This window comes from Cuculus canorus, chromosome W (genome assembly GCF_017976375.1).
Source record: "Cuculus canorus isolate bCucCan1 chromosome W, bCucCan1.pri, whole genome shotgun sequence".
Taxonomy (NCBI): domain Eukaryota; kingdom Metazoa; phylum Chordata; class Aves; order Cuculiformes; family Cuculidae; genus Cuculus; species Cuculus canorus.
In genome coordinates, this window is record NC_071440.1 from 11,699,238 (window position 1) to 11,717,428 (window position 18,191).

Genomic DNA, 18,191 nt, shown 5'->3' on the forward strand with positions numbered 1-18,191 from the left:
AATGGGATGAAGCCAGCCAGACTTTACATTAAGAAAAGCAGTGGGTAGGAATTCACAAATCAAGATGTTCCTGATCTTCTGAACATACTGCCCTGAACATGTCAGGCAAAGCAGAGATGCATCAGGCAGCTTCTCTCCCCCTCACCATACCTTATTATCCAAAGCTACCAATAACATCATCCATTTCAATAAATCAAAATATGCTTTAAAAAAAAAAAAAGCATTTGCAACACTGCAGAATTAGGCATAAGTTGTCACATAAAACAAAAAGAAAAAATATTTCCCCAAACCTGTTTTTGAAAACTGGCAGTATAAAGAAGGCAGCATTGGAAGTGTTTGATATATTGATAATGCCACAAACCCTCCATGAGACAGGCACTCCTGCACTTAGGCAACCAGGTTCATTGCTGCCAGTACACAGAAGTCAAAGGCTTAGACCCTTCAGAAAGCCTGTAGAATTTGTTTTTCAGTTGTGCAATTGATTCAAACTTGCTTTCACTATGCCTTAAGATCTCAGCAGATGTATCCGCTAAACATACCACCTGCTTACACTGAACTGGACAGAGACACCAGCTAGGTTTAGTGTTACACCTTAGCAGCCTCTTGAGAAAATATTAACAACTTCAGCCTAATTCCAAGAAAGCCCAGTCAGAATTCATTGGGAAGTTTACTAGAGGGTACCATTACATCCATGCTTTAAAGAGTTTTAAAAGTCCAAATAAGATACTATCTATACATATTTAAGAGTGAATTTGGATTGCCTGAGTAACTGTTGTCTGACAAACAGGACATAATGGCATTTCCTTTTCACAGATTTTGTTGGCACACACCATGCAGAAGAGATTGTGGCCACAGGGGACGAGAGCTGCAATGACTTCGCTCTCGAAGCAGATCATGCAGTCTTGCTTCCGTCTCAACTCAGGGGGTGAGCTAGAGGTGGAGCCACCGTTAGAAGAGGAATAGCTGTTGGTACCATTGGAGAAGGTAGGGATGTATATGGGAAGGCCAGCTTGGTGGCCAGTGCTAGGTGGGTCACTCCTCACTCTACCAGCCAGTGGGTGATCCAGACTTTCCAGAAATGTGGGTGACAGACAAGGAGTAGATGGTTGGCTCCCTCGGCACCAAGGCTTGACATTACTAGCTGGGTCACTATCAAAGCTGGAGGGAGAGTTTACAGGTTCAAAAGGAGTCCAAATGTTTTGGGAAGGCATTGGAAAGGAGTCATATGTGGCAGAGTCAACCATGAGGTCTTCCGTGCCCACTGAAGGCAGTGTTTCTCCAAACCAGGAGTTGCCTGGGCTGAAGTCAGCCAATCTATTGCTTCCAAAATAGCAATCTGTGGAGCCACTTCCCAAGGAGCTGGAGCTATCATTTCTATAATTAGAAGCCATTCTGATGCAGCTAAGAGAAACAGGATTAGAAGCAAGCCATGCAGATCCAAAAGTGCCTCCTTCAAAGCTCACATCCATACCATTGTAATGGAAATCATTCTCTTCGTTCAGCTCTATGTAGTTCCCAGTACGCATGGCTATATGCATCTCTATCTCCTCACGCGCACGGTCAACATTTTCAGGCATTCCTGTCACTTCAAAGACAGGCTCCTTGTCTCTGCTGGGAGTGACTATGTAGGTATGAGTCTGCTGCTGAATTCTTTTGATTGTAGCTCCTTTAGGTCCAACCACTAGCCCAACTACACGGTAAGGCACCCTGACTTGGACTGTTGTCTGACCTGGCAGGTTGGGGGCACATAGCAAGCCTTCCAGGGCAGGATTGTTCTTGTTGCGTGATGCTCTGATCATGGAGAAGTGTTCAGCAGCTGAGAGAATTTCCCTTTTGGCCATGGCTACATCCTCTTTTCGTCCAGTGACAACAAAGATGGGTTCTTCTCCACGAACAGGGGTCTTAATATAAGTATTTGTCTTGGTCCTTAGAGCTTTTATTTTGCAACCTGTTTAAAGGAAACACATGCAAGTTTAACAAGACATCTAAGTTTAAAAAGACACAAGAAAGCCACCTATTTTAAGCTGTTTGATAGTTTCTTGAACAGTAGGGTTCAATCAGCAGCAGCTGATTTTATCTTTGCAAGCCACACTAGAGAAAGCAGTAACAACTTCTACCTATTGTTTCCAGACCTCTGACACTTACAACCAAAAACTATTTCAGCAATATTTCTTAGGCCATTTTAGCTTATCTCTTCAATTTCTATTAGACAGTGAGTAAATGTGAATGGCTTTTCCTTCAATATAGTCGTATTTGCAATTAACCCATATATACTGGTGGGGTTTTATTTTTTCCATTGATTTGGTATCCTTCAGCTATTTCTAAGATCCTGCAAAAGGAGTTAAGGCTCACACGTGCATACACTGAGGTCTGGTGATACTTTTATCTTTCACTGACGAGCACGACCTAAAAGCAAATTAAACATTTGCAAGTGAGAAATGTATCTGTATCACAGTCCGTGTAGTACATAGATAAAATTGATATACTGAGAACTCCACCTTTGCTCCCTGTTATCAATAAGTGTTATTTAAATCTTACTCTTGCCTGTGGGATGAAGGAGCCACTCCTTGAACTATCAAGTAGGAGTTCAAACAGTTGTGTGCAAGTAAGGCTTACTATGTAATATTACATGCCTACATGGAATTTCTCTTTAACTGGGTAAATACAACCTGAAAGAGAAGCAAAAAGTTAATGAAACATTTGTCTTTCGGGGGAAGGACTGAATTATAAAGTTTGCTAGGATACAGTGGCAACAGGCTCTTTCCTAAGACACTTAAGGCATTTTGGCATGGCCCATCACAAGGCCAGAAAAGCAGGCAGCACACAATTAAGAGACAAGCAGGTCCATGACATGCAAGACAATCTACTTGATTCAATCTTAACTTAGTTTAGTCTATATTAAAACAAATTCAAAAGCATATCACACAATATCATTTTATAGCAAACTAATGAGTTTTTGCAGATGGAGTATTTTAAGCATCATTTCACTTGCAGACTGAAGTTGTTCCGATTTTCTCATTTAATTATTTCCTAACAACCTGGGTACACGAAATGGTCTCTCAAAATAGTGTTTTGTCAGTCATTTGCACCTAAGGTACTACTAGCAACAACAATTTTACAGTCTGAAATCCGCTCAAAGGCATGCTCTACTCAGTTCTAGCTACTAATAAAAAAAAAAAAAGCAAATATGCAGATGTTAATAGGAATAGATGGAAGGAAGACCCTCTTCTTCACAGGGCCCTTGCAGGCAGCAAGAACAAAGGCTGAACACAACAGCCCTTTGTTTCCAGAGGACAGCTGGAGAGGAAGTTCATCATCTTCAACAGCTTATCAGGAAGGCTCTCCAAGGCCCTATCTCCACCAGGAAGCACCCAGAGGAGCACAGGAGGGCTCCCAAGCAAGGAAAGGAATAAGGGATGCAAACCAGAGAGCCAAACAAGTAGTTCAGTACAAAGAGCAAGTGTCTGCAGGAGAAAAACCCATACGCCTCAACCTTCCACTGCAGTCCACCAAGAAGGGCACTAGTATTCCACTAGATAAAAAAGGGAAAACACAGGCAGGTGATACCTTATGAAAGTAGCAAATCACACATCCTTTGAAGCCATGCCATTTTCCTGCTCACAATGGACAGCAGCACCTTGCTTGGACAATTGCCTTTACTCCCTCCATCTCTTTGCCTGCATTTCTCCCTTTAATGAAAACTGCTCGTCCACTCTGCTTCCCATGTCTTCCTGGTTATGCAGAAAAGATGGTGGGCCTAAAACACAGGGATCCTCAAAAATGGTGCTGCTGAAGTTTTCACATCAACTGAGCCCTCTTTACTGGAACACCCAAACCCAAAGTCAGTCTCCTTCTGTGTATCAATTATTCTCCTGATGTGCGAAAGCAGACAAGGGAGGCTGGGAGCGTTCGTTAGAGCTTGGTGTTGTTCGCCTTAAAGACCTTGGAAGTTGATAATGAAGGAGCCAGCTAGCAGCAGTTTACTGATAAGTGGGCACTGGAATGCAGAAAGCTGGCTGCATTTGGTTCAGGAGTTTAAAAACAGCCAGAGGAGACTGAGTCTGCACAAAGTTCAAAAAGAAATATATTCATCCCAAGGAAGACTTCCTACTTTATCCCCAAGACCCTGGCCAAGGACCATCAGGAGGCACTACGCAGGCGCAAGTTTGGAGCAAACTTTCCAGATCCAATTATAATATGAAGCGGGGGAAAGTTATGAATATGTAGTAGGTGCTTATACCTATGCGTGTCTTTACACTATAAGTAGCTGCTTGTTAAGCTATATGGTGTGCAAGCTAGGAGGAGAACCCCCTTGCACCCCAGCGCTGGAAATAAACATACCTGCTTTATAACTCATTTTGGGTTATAGAGTTTGATTCTGTAAAACACTCCAATTTACACAAGTTACTTTCATTTAGTCCACTCCACCCAAGTATACACTCTTATTTCCTAGAAATCAGTGGCAATATTTAAAAAACAAGGCTAGGAGCATCTAGCATAAGACTTCCCTATATATAAAAAAAAAAGAAAACAACATATAAATTCGTTATTATATAGCACAATTCAGAGCCTGCTTAATTCTAGTTTCTAAACTGCCTTACCAATTCTTATGGTTTACATTTTTGACAAGATTTTCCTGATGTTTTAGAAACTCAAAACAAGTTAGAAGTCTGCAGCTTTAACTTCCTTTCCCATTTCAGCTGCCAACTCTCAGAGATAGCTTTGCCAGAGCCATGTTTCAAAACCACTCCCACATGAAGAAAAGCCTTCTCACCTTTCTTTCTCAGGCTGCAAAATGGCACAGACAAAGGTGAGCAGGGCTTTTCTTTTAAGGTATGAGTCACATACCTAGAAAGCGGAGGCCAAATGCTGCCTCAACTCCTTGCAAAGATAGAACTAGACTTTCAAACATCAGAAAGACGGCTTAAATGGAAAGCTGACTCCACAGACCATCAAGGTCAACTCTCAAACTTTATCTGAAAGTTAGAAAGAAATGTAAAGAGTCACCACACAGAAATGGAGATTCTTGAATGAGTCAGTCAATAGCCACTGGCTTTGTCTGCAAGGAGCACTGGAAAACCCCAGATATAAGGCCTGAAGAAGGGACTTCTAGACTAGAAATTCAATTTAAAACTTTCAAAGTAATTTTAGGTTTGGTATGATAATGGAATTCTATTCAATACAAGTCACCATACCTGGTTCAGCGGTATAAGCATTTCTAAGCAGCACACTCAGCCATGAGTACATATTGACACAGTTAAAGAGAAATCCTTTAATTTTGCTTTTGTTAAAGCAAAGATTTAGTGCTGATGAGCCAAGCCCATACTGAGCTCCACAGGCAGTGTTCATGCTGCACCAGCCGATTTGCATCATTCTTGTCAAGCCTCCTCCCCTATTTCCCTTAAAAGGATTATTTGACTAAACATTTGAAATACTACAAACATACTCCAAGAAACTTAAGGGGAGCTCTGAAGGAATAGTTTACCTCATACACTACCAATTTTAAGTGATCAATTACTTCCTTATAAAAAAGGCGATGGGAAGACATTCTCCCTCCCCAAAGTGAGAGTTAAGAATAGCAGCCACAACACCACAGCCCTCCCCCATCACAGTGATGACCACCTCAGCCTTCGCTCCAACATTCACCTTCCATCACAACTAACAAGATGAGATACCTCAAACCCAGTGCTGCCTGGTTTGTGAGATGAAGCAAGGCAAAGCTACATTAGCACCAACTAATCTCTGACACAGGAGGCATGGCGGATGAGCAATTCTGACCAAAGAATCACAGAATGGTTTGAGTTGGAAGAGTTCTGTAAAGGCCATCTAGGCCACCCTCCCTGCAGTGAGCAGGGCCATCTTCAACTCAATCAACTCATCCAATCTCATCTTGAATGTTTTCAGGGATGGGGCATCTACCACCTCTCTGGCCAACACGTGCCAGTGTTTCACCACCCTCAGCATAAAAAATTACTTCTTTCTATCTAGCCTGAATTTACTCTCTTTTAGTGTAAAATCATGACCTCTTGTGTCCTATTGCAACAGGCCTTACTAAAAAGTCTGCCCCCATCTTTCTTATAAGCCCCCTTTAAGTATTGAAAGGCCACGATAAGGTCTCCTCAGAGCCTTCTCTTCTCCAAGGTTGAACAACACCAAAACCCGACATTCTCCAACTTGGCCCCAGAACTGCTGCAGACAAAGCAGATATCTCACCAATTGCCCTCCACAGCTTGTTAGCACTGAAGAGAAATCTGGAGTTCACAGAAACTCATTTCTCAGTAGCTTCACCTTATCTGATGAAAGGCAATACCATATTACATTCTCCACTCTGAATACAGTCTTTAGCACTGACCACTGATTTCGTAATACCCTGATACCAAGTCAGGAGACAGTGACAGAATAATTAGCAACATTAACCTGGAACCATGAGCTGCTAATACAGTCATGGCTAATTCCTTGCCTAGAAGTAAGGGGAGGGTCTGGGAAGTCCTTGCAGACCCACAGGGGTCAGCACAGCATCCAATGCAGGCCAAGGAGAGAGGGGACTGCATAGGGATTTGTTTTCCATAACCCTGCAACTGTCATGCATAGACACAGCTTTAAAGGTAAGGTCTGCTAAGCTAGCACAGTTCTTATTTCATTGCCAGGTTGCCACAAGCAACAATTAAATGAAGTGCTAACTACTACAGCCAAGGTAACAAAGGATTTGCAGAGACTTAAACACTGAATACATCATAAGGCCAAAGGCTGCTGGGTCTGCAGAGTATAACACCATCCACTTGATTAACAAAAAGAAAAGTTAATCTACATTAAGAATGACTGCTCTACATATTTTTCAGAAGAGCTTTTCATATTCCCACTGGTGGTACAAGCTGTACTGTTTTGACTGTCAGTCTGACCTCAGTGCAAGGGAAGATCATGGAACAGGTCACCTTGAGGCACCAGAAGGTTTTCAAAAGGTATAAAATGGATACATGAAAACCCTTTTTTGGGGGGAAGAAAAACCAACCACCTTACCTGACAGACAAGCCTGAACTTCTCTTCCTCCACCAAGAAGTATCTTGATAAGACTTGCACACCTCTAACTCTGTCAGATGTTTCCACAGGAAAATAAACTACTAACTTGAGTTTTTACTGTTGCTTGCTTTATATCTAATTGCTAACCTGTTGTAAGTGTTTAAGCGCTAACGCAGCACTGAATTTATCAAGGCGATCCCAAATTTGTTTTAATCTGTCACTTGAATTAAACTACTTACTGCCTCCAGCACCCAAAATTGTTTCAGTGACAGGAATCACTGCAAGTGGGTGTTTGGGCCACATGTATTAACACTGTGAGTACCAGTCTCTAAGGAGACTCTCACAGGTAACTGAAGTGCTGGAGCATGTCCAGAGAAGGGCCACAAAGCTTGTGAAGGGGGTGGAGAACAAGTCTTATGAGTAATGGTTGAGGGAACTGGGGTTGTTTAATCTGGAGAAGAGGCTGAGGGAAGACCTTATCACAACTACCTGAAAGGAGGTTGTAGCAAGGTGGGTTTTGGTCTCCTATCCCAAGTGACAGGAGAAGAAGAAATGGCCTCAAGTCCTACCAAGGGAGGTTCAGATTAGGTATCAGGAAAAATTTCTTCACTGAAAGGGTTATCAAGCACTGGAACAGGCTGCCCAGGGAGGCAATTGAGTCACCATCCATGGAGGTATTTAAAAGGCAGACAGATTGAGTGCTCAGAGATATGGTTTAGTAGTGGACAGGTACCAGTTGGACTCTATCTCAAAGGTCTTCTCCAACCAAGTGATTCTATAAGCTGCATTCTTTTGCTTAAAGATTAGGTCCAACAAAAAAAAAAAAAAAAAGAGACTAACCCTATAGCTCAGGAACCAAGGGTAGGAGGGAAGAGACAAAGAGATGGTTATAGAACATGTTCTAACCTGTCACAGCAAGACAAGGCTCAACTCGATCACTTCACTCAGTATAAGCTGATGCGTGTTCAAACACAGATGTTTTCTTACCCTTGGTTGGAAAATGTTGGTGTGCATGAGTGAACAGCGAGTTAATATCAAGACAACACGCCAGCCCACAACGCTTTGTCTGTGAAGCTGTTTTTAGCCAATAACAACATTGCTGTGCTTGAGCACCCACCCTATTCTCCAGACCTGGCTCCCTGCGATTTCTACCTCTACCCAAAGATCAAGTTGGGGCTCAAAGGAACCCATTTTTTGTTGGTATATGTGAAAGCAAAAAATGGAAATCCTCAACAGGCTTTCAGAAAATCATCTGTGGATTTGCTTTGAACATTGGCAGCATCGTATGCAGCTGTGTGTCAACTCAGAAGGGAACTATTTTGAAGGTGATTGTAGTTGATTTTCTTTATTTGTTACATAAAAACAGTTACAGGCACAGACTCTGGTTACTATCACTTCTCACACAAGATCAATTAATTAATATTGCACCTTTTAATTCACAGACTGGAAAATTTCAACTCCTGACAATTTTTTCAGCTGGATGTTGAATATGGTTAGTTAATTCAAGGAAGATGAAGAAAGTAATTGCTCTGAACCTGCAAAACATGCTGATCTGCACAAAAATCTATATGTATGTACTCAGGCAACTATTTATCACCCCTCTAGCATTTTGATTCTAGGAATGAAGGCTACAAAAATGTTGCTTTTCTATTTTATACAAAAATCTTAAGAGACAGCCTAAACTTGGATAATTATCAAATAGAATTTTTTGAAAGCAAGTCTTCACTTATCTTTATGCAGCTTTTTCTCTACAGCCAGAGGTAAGCCAAGAGACACCTCAAAGAGCACAGAATCCACCCTGAAGACAGGATTAGACCAACCACCAACATTTTCAATAGCCCACCACCGATTCTGCAGTACAGATGACAGTTGTGATCACTACTTGGATTAATTAACCAGTAAGACTAGGGCTCCGATGTCACAACTAGACATGATACATGCTAGAGAGCTAACATACGAATACACCAAGAGACAGGCGCAGCTTGCAGCTGGTATTTGCTCAAGCTCACAAGACAGGCCACTGGCAGGTTTGGAAACAGATGACAGTCCCCAAAGAAGAAGAGAGCACTTTAAGCTTGAATGCACCAGATACTGGAGCTAGGGCTTGTCAAGATAACCTGGAGATCTCAAGCGCCTCAACCAAAAGGCCAAGCAATCATGGTCAGCCACTTGGCTGTACCAGACCCCAGGGAGCAGGACTTTGGCCCTGCTGCTGCCAAGCTAATGGATGGGAAAAAGGTGGAAGCTTTAAGAGTCTGCCACACTGGAGAAAGCTTCCCAATGGAAGGCTGCTCACAAGCCCTTGGGGATATTTCACTCTTCTGGAAAGAAGCCCTGGCTCAAGAACTGCATACAAGCTCTTTAATAAAGATTTTAGATCTGTAATCAATTGATCAATGGATTTATATATCAGTCCAGTACAGAATGAAGTCAGCCTCCACACTGTTTCCTCCTATATATCAAGCTGAGACCACCTATCAAATTAGCAATCACACAGGCAGAGGAATACTCAAATTCCCAAGACAAATGCCAACTCAGTAAACAAGTTACATGCAGCAGAAGAACCAGAGAGCAACAACTTGTATTAATTACTTGCAGTACTGTAGCATCAGAACTAAGAGCAGCTGCTGAGCTAAATTAGAAAGATGCAGTAGTAAAAAGGCAATAGTTATGAGAGGGAGTATGTCCAACAAATAAAATAGCTACAGGAAAACAGTTGCTTTCATTAAGAACATTTATCTGTTTCATTCACTAAGTTAATGTGAGCAACAGCGCTGGGAGGACATTAAAATGGACCACTACTCAACACACCAAGCAGCAGCATGCCAAGATAGTCAACAAGAGGAAGACTGAAAAAAGCCATGCAGATCTTCACCTACACCAAATCTCCAATTCAAAAATGCTGCTAGAACTGTGTTTTCATATACAATTTCACAGTATACTGTCAAATGTAAAGCGAACCAGAAAGTAAGAAGATACTGTATCAGTATTCAAAGGAGCAGCAGAGAACTTGGTGCAGCCTGCATAATTACTGACTCACACCAACAAAAGGAACTGAGATCTCAGATGCTGGCAAGATCTCATGAACTTAAAGGAACACCTGAAAAAGAGAGAAAAGGAAGATGTTCTTAAAGAGTAACTGAAATTGGAATCAAATGACTGATTTAGAGCTTTTTGGCCTTTTCTTTTGATTTAAATAAAAATGTTCTAGTGCTCAGTAGACTTTTTGATACAGAAAGTTTGCAACCCTATCACTGTTAATTTTTTTGCCTGCAGTGGGAAATTTGCCCTGTGGGGTAGAAGTAGAGCATCAAACCCAAATTTAAAGCCTTCAATATATACAACACTTTGCTTTGAAAAGAGTTTCTCTTCTAAGAATTCAGACTACAGTGTACTAGGAGAGGTTAACAGGGGCTAAGACAGGGAAACACACATCTGCTGACTTCACTAACAACTTAAAACAAAAAATTATCACCATTTCTCATGCCATAGACATGTTAATCCAGTGCAGTTCAGAAGCATATTCATTGGTACTTCTTTTGTATGCATACATTATAAACTTAAACATACTCTTTTAGAACACAGCAATCCTACAAGAAAAACAAAAGGACCAGAGAATTAAACTTAACATTTTTTCCTCACAAAATTAATATTATTTTAATTTCAGCTTTATCCAAAGATCTTACTTACACAGATAAGATAATAGTCTACTCTGTGTGGTGTGCTTCCCACCTAACAAGCCAACCAAGAGCAGCATTGATGACTGAGGATTTATGGTCCCAGCTGGAGAACCTACACCCTTCTGACACACTTTGCAACTTGAGTTGCATCTTTGCTGTTGTGGTTTGAGCTAAAGTAGAATAAGTTTTCTAATATTTCAGCTAAAGCTCATCTGAGTAACTTAATTTTCTGAAAGTTAGCTGCATGTTTTTAAGACAGGGTTCCTCTCTAGCAGTGATAACTTAGGGCATTGGTGTGCAGAAAGGCCAGTGCTTATACTTATTCCTATAGAAACCAAGGCCATCCTTGAGCTGGTGGAGTGCCTGAAGTCAAAGAGGCAAAAAAGGTTGCACCTGCGGGAAGGGGCAGACAGGACAGGTGACCCTAGACTGACCAAGAGAGTATTCCATCCCATACGCATCATACTTGGTATAAAACTGAAAGACCACAAGGACGTCTTCTTTGATGGCCAACATCCAGCGAGGACCTTGTCTACCTTTTTGCCCGATTCCAGATTGGTGTGTTTCCAAATCCAGCTCCCTCCTAGCCCAGAAACTTTTCCCCATGCCTGCTCCGCAGCATCAGTAGTGACATAGTCGGGGGACACACAATTTCTAATACCGTATATATTTTATTATTTTCTTATTAATATTTTCTTCATTATTACTATAATTGTTTCATTAAAGCAGTTTTTGTTTTACATCCCAACATGCAATTCTTTTTCCTTTCATTTCTCTTTTCCAGGGGATGGGTGAGGAACCATGAGCCTAACTGCTCATGTTTCAGCTGCCAAATTGGGCCAGGACAGGGCTAAACCATTACATGCGTAGCACAAATAAATAGCAGAACTAAAATAATTGTTACACAGTACCAGAGCAATAGGCCACTGAAATTTTAGCAGCAATTTCAGTCTGAGCCAGGCCACAGTATACTCATGTGGTTTCAGTTCCTAGAGTCCCAGGCTCTAAAACAGAGTTGAACTTATCAAAACAACAGCTTTTACATTGGTTTTCAACAAATAGCTCAAGTTTTCTTTCAGTCTTTATTAAATGCCATATTAAATGACTTGTTCTAATCTGCTTGTTGTTATAGAAGATACAAAGCAATCTGAAATGTAACTGCCTTTTCAGCTTTCACTTAAAATAAGTTAGCTGAACCTGTGTTGTCTGCAGCAATCAGCTGAGAGATTGGATGATTTCAGCCGCACAAATTAAACTTATTAATGAGAGTGGAAATGTTAAGCATCCAGTTTTCAAAAAAAAAAAAAAAAACCAATATGCAATTCAGACTAGTTAGTTATACTTATGCTGGCTACTTCTTGCAGGTCAGCAATTACTAACCAGTCAAGGCTATGCAACTATCACCGGTAATTCAGTAGCAGTACAGGCGCAGGCAGCGCAAGCAAGGACAGGGTACCTGGGAAGAGTATAGGGACACTACCCGGTTTTGTAGGGACGGAGTCAGGAAGGCCAAGGCACAGCTGGTGCTGAACTTGGCAAGGGATGCAAAGACTAACAAGAAGGGCTTCTACAGGTACATCAATCAAAAGAGGAAGGTTAAAGAAAGTACACCCCCACTGATGGATGAAAATGGTGACCTCTTATCAACAGACAAGGAAAAGGCTGAGGTACTTCTTTGTCTCAGTCTTCACTGACAACAGCTCTCCTCACCCCTCCTGGGTCAATGGACAACAAGAAGGGGACCGGGGGGTAAAACCCCTCCCACTGTAGAGGAGAACCAGGTTCATGAGGTCATCCCAGGTTCTGGGAGGTCATCCAGAGGGACCTGGACAAGCTGGAGAAGTGGGACTGTGCAAGCCTCGTGAGGTTCAACAAGGCCAAGTACAAGGTCCTACACCTGGGTCAGGGTAATCTGCAGTTTCAATACAGGCTGGGGGATGACGTGATTGAGAGCAGCCCTGTGGAGAAAGACTTGGGGTGCTGATTGATGAGAAGCTCGACACGAGCTTACAATGCACACTCACAGCCCAGAAGGCCAACCATATCCTGAGCTGCATCAAAAAAAGCGTGGCCAGCAGGTTGAGGGAAGCGATTCTGCCCCTCTATTCTTCTCTTGTGATGCCTCACCTTGAATATTGTGTCTAGTTCTGGAATCCTCAACATAACAAGGATATGGAACTGTCAGAACAGGTCCAGAAGAGGCCTACAAAGATGAGAGGGCTGGAGCACCTCCCACGCAAGGACAGGCTGACAGCTGGGATTGTTCAGCCTGGAGAAAAGGCTCCAAGGAGACCTTATAGTGACCTTCCAGTACCCAAAGGGGTACAAGAAAGCTGGGAAAGGATCATTCACAAAGGCTTGTGGTAATAGGACGAGGGGAATGGCTTTAAATTGGAGAGGGGAAGATTTAGACCAGACATAAGGAGAAATTTCTTCACAATGAGGTTGGTGAGACACATGTACAGGTTGCCCAGGGAAGTTGTGGATGCCCCCTCCCTGGAAGTGTTCAAGGCCAGGCTGGATGGGGCCTTTGGCAGCTTGATCCAGTGGGAAGTGTCCCTGCCCATGGCAGTAGATTTGGAGACTACTCTGCCCATTTCAAGTTCTGCAGCCATCCTACCAACTATTCTTACTGAACAAAGAGAAGCATCAGGCTTTAGACTTAAGTAGCTCCAAATGCTTAAGTGAAGTCTAGGGGAGGGGGAAAAAAAAAAAATACCATTGTCAGCTTTATCAAGGCTATAAACACTTGCAAAAAAATCACATTACTTTAATAGTCACAATGTCAGAACGCATTAGCAATTATTCCAACAATTATCCAAGATGCTTGGTCCTCGAGTGCATAAAGAGAATCTCCTATAGGACAGATTTTTATCCCTTCCAGCATCTTTCAGGTTTTCTGTTTGTCTTCGGACACCACCCTCTTTTTGCATTATTCAAAATAGCTTTTAGTGTTTAAAAAAAAAAAAAAAGCACCCTTTTTTTTTTTAGTGTAAAAGAGTAGCAGGTGGCACTGAAGAATCCACTTAAACTTGTCAAACCCTTCAAGGCCCACCAGGCCATGGCAGAATTGCCACAGAAAGTCACCATCACCAACTTCATGTATAGGAAACAGTTTTCAGGCGATTCACAGGAGACTTTTGCAAGCCCTTCACATGATTTAGAGATTAAACCAAAGCCTCCCAACTTATCAAGACTAAAAAAGACTTCTGGAGATATAGCTACTTAAATAGTCTTGAGTATATGCCCTATGCCAGCTTCTCAGGCAAATAAAGTCACTTCCTCAGCAATGCAGCTTTTTCACTATCACTTCAAGAACAGCTTTTCCAGCTTTTTTTAAACCAATGCAACTTTGTGTACATGGGATTTTAGCTGCTGATAGCAAAGAAAAGTCAATTTTCTGATCAGCATGATGACTGGCCATCTTAGCGAAGGGTGGATTCGACAGCTAGTTCAAATTCATACAGGAAGCCTGTACAATGCCAAGAATGGAATCTAGTTTTCCCTGGCTCCTAGTCACATACCTTAACAAGAATAAAAAGATCCAACTATCTTTTCCTTTGTTGTTCACCTTTGAGATTCTTCCACTTCAAAGACTACAAAGAATTATATTACATTACACCAATGGGTGTCCGTCAGCTTCATTTTTGGGGGGCAAAGGCAATAAAATGAGGTTGAGAGCATTTAAAATTAAAAAAAACCAAAAAACAAACAAACAACAAAAAGCACAAATCCCCATCAGGTTTCAGAAATACTACAAGACTTTTTTTAAAGAAGGAACACCTACTATTTATTAAAAAAGTCTTACTTAAGTATGTTTCCAGCAGCAACACATTGAACTACTGTCACAGTAACCCAATAGCCTCTAACAGCTTCACAAGAAAACCATCAATCATAACATACATCTCAGGCACTTCATCTTTTACAGCTGTGACATCCCACATCTGTGCACAGCTTCAGTAAGTGAAGCAACCCATGTGGGAACACCACTTCAGGCAGTGAAGTGCTATATTTATTTCAGAAGCTTGCACATAATTTAAAAAAGTTAAATGCAAGCACTGTAAGGTTTTTGCTTGTTTACAGCTCTCAGAAATCAGGGGCTCCTTCAGTCTGATAACAGTGTTCAAAAACACTTCCTCTGCACAAAAAAAAATTAAAATTGGATAAAGAAAATTGTGGAATTCTGGTTATCATTACTCTTTCATTTAGGGGGTTAGGACTTAAACTAAACATGCTTTCAGCAGCAAAGCCCAGATCAAACTCAGCATTTCTGTTATTTCAGAGTTGATGGTTTCAGGCTGCAGACATTTCAAGTTCTTTTTATACCTCACAAAGACGGTAACAGAAAGAATATAAACTTAACCTTTGTGAAAACCCATCAGAAGCAACATTCCAATTGTATCACCCTTACATAAAGTATTACAGCACAGAGGAGCCTTAAGCCGAATTCATCCAAGCTAGTGCAACCAGTTGGTTATGATGCATTCTAGGAAGAGAACATGCAGCATCTTCATTTTCAGAAAGAGCACTACATGTACTACAGCTGACAATACTTTGCTGGGCTGGAGCAGAGACACAGGCCAAGCGGGTGGATGAGATGCAAGAGTCCATGCAACAAGCCAGCACAGCTTTGGGCCATAAAAGGAGATGCAAGGACTAGTATTTCTAATAGATTTGACAAATATTTAGTGGCACTAATACAACTTATGCTTAGAGACAAACTTCTTACATAAGTCTCCCTTGAATGAGGCTTTTGAAGGGCCGCCCTACACAAAGCTTTCATGCAAGTATATTTAGTAACAGGGTTTTTTAGCTCTCCTTCCACCGCTTCTGCTCCTTTTGTAGCCCTAATTCTTTTTATGATATAATCCCTTCCCACTGAGGCTAAATATTTTATCACAAGTCAAACAGTGTGACAGGGAAGAAAAACAGCAGAAGCAGCAAGTGGACTCTACAGGAACAATAATCCTGGTTTTATGCAAACCATACTCTTGTTTTTTAAGTGACTCAAAGTACTGAGACATATACTACAGAGAACAATCCTGATCTGGCAGAGAATAAACACAGCAGCCTAATCCAGTCCTCAAAGCCCAATAGTTTATATTTCTCTTTTAGAGGGCTGGAACAATAACCATTTTCAATTCTGTTTTCCATCCTCCACCCACCATCCCCAATGGGACACGAGCAAGGCCTTAAGACACTCAAACACTGTTTCTTAGAAAAGGTTTGCTGCTTCTAAACAGAAGGGACTTATCTGCATCAGAGGAAGCTACCTGCCAATTTCTGCAGCACCCAGCAAAACCCCCCACCCTTGACTGCTAAAAGCCCAAAATAAACGTAGGAAGAACCTAAGTATCCATGCTCAGTGGGCATTTCTTCAGACTGATTTTACTATTTCTTCCATACTCAAGAAAAAAGAAACAAAAGCCACAAGACCAGACAGCATAACCACTCATCAGAACGAGTCAGCAAACGAGACACCACCCCCAAACCAATAAAGAATAACACAAAGGGAAGACTAAGCAAATCATTACTTGATTGTCTGCACTCTCACACCTACACCTGATACTGCTCAGGGTTTCTCTTGATATATAAAAAGTGCTTTTAAAATAAGGTTCACTGCCAGAAAGGTCATCTTTCTAAGCACTGCTCCCAAGAGACTATGTGAAAGGCCAACGAACGTGACATCACCAGTATGACCATTAGAGGCCATGAAGCATGGCAATAGTTATCAACATGAGGCCACAACCTGAATAGAAAGACCAGGTCTTTCACACAAGACAGGGCTGCGCATGGCTGCTTTCTCCATCTCACTGGTTCTTGAGATCCAGCTTTGTCTCGGAAAGCTGTCCATATGCTGCTCTGCAAGGCAGACAAGTCAAGTCCTTCACCCAAAAGTCTTTGTAAAACACAGTCCAAAGTTCCTACACTGAAAGGCAACTTCTTATTGAAGACCACAAGCCGAGCATCACGGAAGACCAAAGCCCGCATAAACACCAATCCGTACACAGCTAGACTATATGTTTCCTTTTACAGCTCCAATTAACCATCACAGAAAGGTCGACCTCTGCCCTCCCAAGCAGGGCCGGCCCGGCGCCGGCAACCTGTGCCCCGCTGGAAACCAAGCTTTGGGAGAAGAGGTGGGCCCCAGTGGGGCGAGTGGCTCCTCCCATCACTGCTGAACGGGCCCAGCCCAGAGGCGTACGTGGGGGGGGGGGCTGCCCTGAAGCGCAGGGGAAGGGTGGCAGGCCTAGGCCAGGCCGCACCTCCACCCACCCGGGGTGTTCTCCCTGTCCCGGTCTCTCACTCACCCTGACGCCCCACGATCTCGGCCACGTGCTCGGAGCTGGGCACGGGCACGCACTCGGTGGTGTTGATGCTCTTTCGGCGGAGTAGGGCCGCCGGCTCGCCGCTGAGGCCCGCCGCCCCCCCGTTGCCATAGGCGTGAGATAGCATCGCCGCCATCACGCCGTGAGGCTCGTCGGTCTCGCAGAGGGGCTCCACCGCCCCCTGGGCATCGAAAGAGGACGAGAACAGGACGGAGCCCAGCGCTGGCAGCAGCGGGAGCGGCTGGGAGGGCGAGGAGGACGCGGGGAACAGTAGCGCGGCCGAGTCCCCCTCCTCCTCGTCGTCCGCCCCCGCCAGCAGCAACTCCTCCTCCAGCTCCAAGTCTCCCTCGTCCCCCGCCGCCGCCACCTCGCCAGGTCCCAGCTCCCCAGGGGGGTCGGGCGGCGGCGCTAAGCCCGCCTGCCGCTGCCAAGCCACCTCTCCGCTGTGGCGGAAACCGAGGCCAGTAAGGCGCTCCTGGAACAGCAGTGACTGGGGGGGAGGGAGGTGCAGCGGCTCGGTTGAGGAGATGGCAGCGCTGCTGCTTGGCATAGCGAGAAAACACTGGGCCTAGTAGCGTGGAGCTATCATGCTATAGCAGGCACAGGCTAAACACTAGAGCCGTAATCCTCAGTCTGCCTTTTGTCCCATGGCGCTCCCCGCGGCGGCGGGGCGGGGAGGAGGCGGTAGGCCCCTGCCCCCTCCCGCCACTGCACCATTGGGCGGTGGAGCCGGTTCCTGGGTGGGGCCGGGTGTGGGCAGGGCGGAGGAGGGTAGGTGCTTGCCTGCAGCCCTCACCATACCTGCTGTTTCTTCACCCTGTCCGTCGGCCTCTCGGCCTCGGAGACCGCAAGGCATCTGTGATGAAAAGGTTAAAAAAATAATCAGAAAGCTTTGGTGAATAGCTGCCTTCCCCCATGTTTCATCATGTGCTTCCTCGCTGAGGTGAAGGTTCCTTGATGCAGGAACTTGGGCAAGTTAGTCCTGCACTTCTTCATATCAGTCCCTTAGTGGCTGTAGGTGGAAATTTCAGGCAAAACGTGAAGAAACTAGAGCACAGGAAGTTCCACCTGAACATGAGGAAAAACTTCTTTACTGTGAGGGTGACAGAGCACTGGAACAGGCTGTCCAGGGAGGTGGTGGAATCTCCGTCTCTGGAGATATTCA

At 43.5% G+C, this 18,191-nt stretch overlaps 1 protein-coding gene across 1 annotated transcript; it reads right to left on the reverse strand.

Moving 5' to 3' along the window:
* Positions 1-740: 740 nt before the first annotated feature.
* Positions 741-17,576, reverse strand: LOC104061413 (RNA-binding E3 ubiquitin-protein ligase MEX3C). Its single transcript, XM_054053212.1, has 2 exons — positions 17,009-17,576; positions 741-1,948 (listed from the first exon to the last, which is right to left on the reverse strand). The coding sequence occupies exons 1-2, from the start codon at positions 17,574-17,576 to the stop codon at positions 741-743; spliced, it is 1,776 nt and encodes a 591-aa protein (XP_053909187.1).
* Between the last annotated feature and the right edge of the window lie 615 nt (positions 17,577-18,191).

What these genes read in the sequence shown, in the direction of transcription:
- LOC104061413 (XM_054053212.1), bottom strand. Translation starts at nt 17,576, where the DNA reads ATGCCAAGCAGCAGCGCTGCCATCTCCTCAACCGAGCCGCTGCACCTC. An exon ending in CGAGATCGTGGGGCGTCAGG is followed by an intron (nt 1,949 to 17,008) that starts GTGAGTGAGAGA and finishes TCCTTTAAACAG; the next exon opens with GTTGCAAAATAAAAGCTCTA.